Source organism: Antrostomus carolinensis, unplaced genomic scaffold (assembly GCF_000700745.2).
Source record: "Antrostomus carolinensis isolate BGI_N321 unplaced genomic scaffold, ASM70074v2 scaffold3104, whole genome shotgun sequence".
In the NCBI taxonomy this organism is placed as follows: Eukaryota; Metazoa; Chordata; class Aves; order Caprimulgiformes; family Caprimulgidae; genus Antrostomus; species Antrostomus carolinensis.
In genome coordinates this window covers 24,130-30,129 of record NW_010311212.1, presented here as the reverse complement: position 1 = coordinate 30,129, position 6,000 = coordinate 24,130, and the positions used below count along the sequence as shown (strand labels likewise).

The 6,000-nt window shown below is 35.7% G+C and overlaps 1 protein-coding gene across 1 annotated transcript in view; it reads right to left on the bottom strand.

Moving 5' to 3' along the window:
• Window positions 1-1,024: 1,024 nt before the first annotated feature.
• The window catches only part of LOC104523915 (glycine receptor subunit alpha-2), a 28,528-nt gene continuing 23,552 nt past the window's right edge, over window positions 1,025-6,000 (bottom strand). Inside the window, exon 4 of the mRNA XM_010166645.2 lies at window positions 1,025-1,252. Coding sequence (XP_010164947.1) covers window positions 1,025-1,252 — 228 coding nt within the window. The remainder of the gene's footprint in view (window positions 1,253-6,000) is intronic.

The following is a 6,000-nucleotide window of genomic DNA, read 5'->3' as shown; positions in this document are numbered from 1 at the left end:
CCATGTCATTATTTATTTATTTAGCATCCTAAAGAACACAGCTGTCCTGGATCAATAATTATTCCTCAATGAAAATGCAGGTCACAAACAGAATACCCAGTCAGAAACAACTGCCTTCTAAACTAATCTGCCTTACAGATGAGTAAATTCACTAAACAACTTGTTAAACAAATACCATGTTTACATTCCACAATTCAAGAAAGGCAAAAGCTGAGACACATTCCCACAAACAAATAGAACATAGCAATTACTATTTTTAAACAATTATAAGAGCAGTAATACCCTGGTTTGCATCTTTGACTACCTATATTAAGAAATTAACGGTACACAGTAAGTTGAATGTCAAATAAATACTGCAGATTATTTGCTGCTGCTTATGCCTGTGCAATGCAATTCTGATTCTCTGCATATGTCCCATTTCATCAGGTCATATCAAATCATGTTTCGTCTGTGTTTACTAATTCAGCCTAAATCCAGTCACATGACACACACGTCAATGCACTTAGTATTAAAAAACACTTTCTGTAATTCCAGTTATTTTTAAATGTGAGTAGATACATCCGATTACCCAGTGACTTACATGTCAAGTTTGTTGCATTTCAAGCAAGCTTTTACTTAAGGTGCTGAGCAGTCATTTAAAATACTATTTCCCTTTACTTTTAAATTGCAACCCACAAACTACTAAGAAGTCAATTTCCTCTGTTTCTAAGAGGGGTGACTTGAGCTAATGCTAATGGAAATTACTGAGGCATACTATTAAAGTTTTAGACAGTCTCAAGTCTCCAACAAGACTAACAAGTACTGTTGTGCCACTTACAGACTGTTTTGCGAAGAGTAAAAGTTTAGCAGAAGACCATAGAAAATTTTTCCTTCTACTCTGCTCTGATTAAGTCTCATTTAAGTTGTACACATAGGACAACAAAAAATTAAACATGTACACTATGTTCTGTAAGCCTAGTTACCTCCAGAAAAACAGGAGTGAGGGGAAAGAAGGGGATGAAGAGAGAAACAACAGTTAAGTGGTTTACCTGATGCTGTACAATACTTTTCCAGTTTTAGAAATCCTCAGCAACTTGTTGTCTGTCGTGACATCATGGAAGTTTGCTCCCTTCTCATTGGCAAAGAATAAATCTGGCTTCCAAATAGAGTCCAACATAGAGGGATCCAAATCCAGGGAATCATCAGGATATTCACTGTAAGCTAGACGTGAGTCGTTCCACTGCTGTCTCAAAAAAATGTTCACTCTGTAGTCCTACAGAAATGTCATGTAAAAAGGTTACTAAACCACTTACCAAAACTGGAAGCCTACTTTAGCTTTCTTTAGGATCTTAGACTTACTACAGTACCAGTGTTACAGTAAACTATATTATCCTTTAAATATAAGAGTTGCCATTTGAAAGTAAAGTAGCATAAATGCTGTGTTGAACCAAACACAAACAACTGGTACATTTTCCAAATAAAAATTACTTCAGTGATTAAAAAAATATTAACTTCAACCTGCAATATTAAATATAACCCTCTTTCAAATGCTACGGATTAACTCAAGAGGTACTGAGAAAGTCAAAAAGCATTGCAGCTAAATATATACAACTTCAACAAAGATTCTATAAAACTACTAATTTAAATAAATTGCTTTCAATATGTAAATCAATTATTTCTAATGTACTCATGAGCAGTTGCTAATTCCAGTGAATCCAGATTTTGTACAGAATAAATTAAATCAGCACTTATTATTTAGTGTTTGCACCCTTTTTCTATCTACCGTATGCTTTTCTCTGTATGTTCCTTCATTCATTCCTCCCTCTCTGTATCCCATTAAAACAGTTCTAATTGCATTCTTCTGCTCAGTGGTCTGCTAGTCACAACTGGGAAAGGTAATGATTATTTAGAGGTTCATTTAGAACCAACATTAACACTGTGTCAAGAACTGGCTATTAAAGTGGAGTGTGAAAAAGTCTTTTAGGGTCTAAACTCTCTGGAAGGAATGGAAAGTTGCTAATGCTTACTCTCTTTATGCTGAATTTCCAATGTCAGCAAGTAAGAGCTTCATCTCCCACAGCTTTCCCTGCTAATACAGTATATTTACCTGAAATTGCTACATTTAACTTGCTTGTGAACACTGTCTTAGAAATACATCTACTCTTTCTCTAAAACAAAAATATTTAATAATATCTATATAAATTATATTATCTGAAAAAATATAATTAGCAAATAATTCTTCCAACTGTACAAACCCCTTATATTTAGGATTTGCTTCATGGTAGCAGCACTACTTTAAAAGGGCAGCGCTGTGCTTTTGACTTGGAAAATGTATGAATTGACCTGGGTTCAGTTAGGCAACTGAACTGCATAGTCTAACGAACTTATCATCCTTGAAATGTAAATAATTATTCTCACTCTGATTAGAGCTGCAGAAAACAGCTTGCCCAACATGCAGACTCTGAACAAGCCCCTCCAACCTTCAGAGTTTCCCACCCTTCATTCAGTAGATTGGTGACAAGGTGTGCTGCTGCCCTGAGAGAATACTTCTGACAACAAAACTGATGCAATTTTTGAACCCTATCAGATGGTGTTTTACAATCGCACTAGGAACATGATTTTTCTTGCTTTCCTTATAATTTTCATTTTGCTGTTGGGTAGATGCAAGTCAACAGGAATGTCTACTAATCAGAGCAAGACAGACCTGGGAGAAGTCTCAAAAATAGCATATTTATTAAAGACACTTAAAAAAGCCTGTACCTTTTTTTTTCACAAGACACTACATTTTTTATGATGGTGGTATTTCATACAGTTAAAGATCAAATAGCCACTTGCAGTTCTGAGCTTATTAAATCTCATCACATCTTTTGAGTACACACTAACCCTAAGCGTACTTTCCCTTGTTTCTTGGTCTTAGAAACTGAGTGCCTTATAAGTTTATATGGGACAGTTTTAGTTTTAATGCCAGGAAAGCACTTGATTTTCATTCTACAGAAAAGAAGGCAGGAGCTGACATCAGCAACTGCTGATAGAATAAAATTGTTACAACTAGCTGTGCAACTGCCTTTAATTTTTCTTTGAATAAGATATACAGTTAAGGCTGTGGAAAGCAGAGGGATTTCTCCCTACATGACATAGAAATCGTAAATCAGTCAAATCAGTAAATTGTTTTGAAACATCTAAAAAGAAATGTGCTTTCACAAACTTCAGTAGTTGCTGATTTAGATAATAAAAAACAGTCTGAAAAATCTTTATTCATAGAAGAGCTTGCATACGATGATATATATTATACCAAAAGCATAAATAATACCAATAGGATTGCACTATATTTTTCAATATATGCCTTCATAAATATATCACAACCATCGCACTAATACACTTAGAAATATTTTCTCTCTGCAGGCTTTGTTATTAGAAGCAAAATAGCACTGAAACCTTTGTTTATGTCTGATAGGCTTTGCATATGTATGTATATGTATAGATATTTTAATAAGAAATAAAAATGGAAGTAAAACATTACATGCACATCACAAAACTATCGTTACTGTTTTTCTCCTATGCTTACATTTTAAGCAGCTGAGAGGGATGTGTGGTTACACAGTCAGACCTAATTATGTGTAGAATTTTGAATTTACTTTTCCTGTGCTAACATTGTAACTACCTTCTGAAGAACAATTATCCTAAGAAAGGTATCACAACATGGAGCTCAGGCAGACTACAGTGTGTGTCTTGCAAGTTCCTGAGGGCAGAAGTAGGTGGACTGTAGTAATGCACTCCTACACAACCACAAGTACACCTGCTCCACAAATTCCTTCTGACAGCACTACTACTCTGAATGAGTAGTGTGGACCTGAAGATTCAACCTCAGCTGCAATACCGATGCTAGTGATAGCTCAAGGCAACTCAGATAAACAGTTTTTCTGTGTTCTCAAGCCATGAGATCAGGGTAATACTAATATACTAAAGGACTATTCATATGGTAAGTTTTAGTAGATTTACCTGAAGATTCAGGGTCTCCATCCACAGATATGCTTAGTTTTTGCCTAGGAAGCTAGAGAGAAATGGTCTGTTGGCAAATACAGGTTCACTTCTCAAAGCTTTAGCAAAGTTCTGGGTCCCTTTGGCCTCAGGCACTGCTGTGGCAGGGGCGTGCTAAAGCAGCCTGGCTCTATCTTCAGTGCTATTTTCTGTCCCTGAACTGATGCTCATCTTAGATCTTAGCCTTCTTTCTGTTTCCCCTCCAACAACAGTGATCGCCCAGGTGTTGGGTTGGATGTCTGAGGCAAACAGTGGACTTAGCTGGCCTTCCATGCATAGGAGGGGCATGCCAAAGAGTCTACTTTCTCTCTAAATCCTGAATGTGAATGTTAACTGAAAAGTAGTGGTTCAACGACATATTTCAAGGCCATGAAACAGAAAAGCACTTGGTTACCTATGTACCAAAGCATGCAAGGTGTCCCCAGTGGTTTTAGTGGGAGTCACTTATGCAGTTAAAACTAGTCATGTGAATTAATCAGGATCTAACAAGCTGATTTGTAATTATGTTTTTTCTAGTGGGAAGATAATATTGTACAGCCAGACAGCTTTATTGCTCCTAAAATTTTAAAAGGAATGGCAATTTTTTCTGCTAACATAACTGCTCAAATCACAACCGGAGTTTGATGCGTTTACCCCAACAGAAAGCCTGCTGCATAGTGTCAGTCATTGATTATAGGGCATAGCGACAATAATAATGTCCTCACAGTTAGTCATTTCTGTAATTAACAATTAGCTTGTCAATGTACAAACTGCTCTTAGCTTCTCCTACAGCTGATAGCTAAAAAATCCTGGTCATTAGCAACACTGAACATCTGAGTTCTTTGGGACTCTGCCCAGCCTGATGTAGATTACTCATCTGTGATACTCAACTGCAGTCATGCTGTACAGTGAATTTTCTGCTGAATACTGCATGTGTGATTGCTTCCAAAAATAGATACAGAGCTTACTGGCATAAAGCTTACTGCTTTATTCAGTGAAGTTACTTCTTATCTATTTCTCTTTCTTTTCAAGTTAGGGCTTAAATGAAATACAAGCAAATCAATTAGGAAAATTTCCAGAAATTCCATTCTCACTCTGGCCTTCTTTTTTACTATTTTTATTTTGGTATAATATATATCATTCTAACATGGAAGAAAACCGTTTAGTCTGGAGAAAAAAAAAAATCAATGTGATACTGTCCCATATGTGCATTATAGGGTAAAAAGACTAATACATATGTATTTTGTTTTCCTAGATTTTTGCGACCAAAACTCATGAAGACTCTATGGAATTCATCTGTTTGGAAAGAACCAGCACAAAATTCTTTTTTATTTCTGAATGAAAGGTTTTAGCTTTTATAAGAATATAAGAGTTCTGCTGGCTTTTCACACAGGGATGATTTTCACCCTGGTATCTGTCCTAATCAGAAAACAGAAGCTACTCCTGCTGATGTTATTGAGAACCTGGTTTCCTGAATTTGTAAATCTGGGACTGTAATCCTGTTTGCCATGTTAATTTCTCCTACTAAAAGCTTCTCTAAACGAGTTTTCATCTCCCAAGTTTCCAATGAGCTGCTGTAGATCTTCCACGTTATATTCTGATAATGTCTCTTCAGTACATATACATTATTTCACTAAACATTCCTGTCCTCTGAGACAGGAATGTCTCTATTGAATTTACAATCCAGAGTTTTAAATGAATCTTTTTGTTTTATGTCAAAAGCATCAAGAGCATTTTATAGGGAAAAATGAATCCTAGGAGTCAAACAAAACTCATTATTTATCACAAAGGATGCCAACATTTTTACCATATGATTACATCTATTTCAGAAAGGCAAAGTAAATGGAACAGTAATTGATGTCTGCCTCTCTTGGCAGTTTTAAAACTTCCTAAAACTAATCACACTAGTCATTAAAGACGTGACAGCATTAAAAAAATCAATATCAAACCATTCAATAGCATCTAAGAGAAATCTTTACACACTTTCAGCAGATTTTATGAACA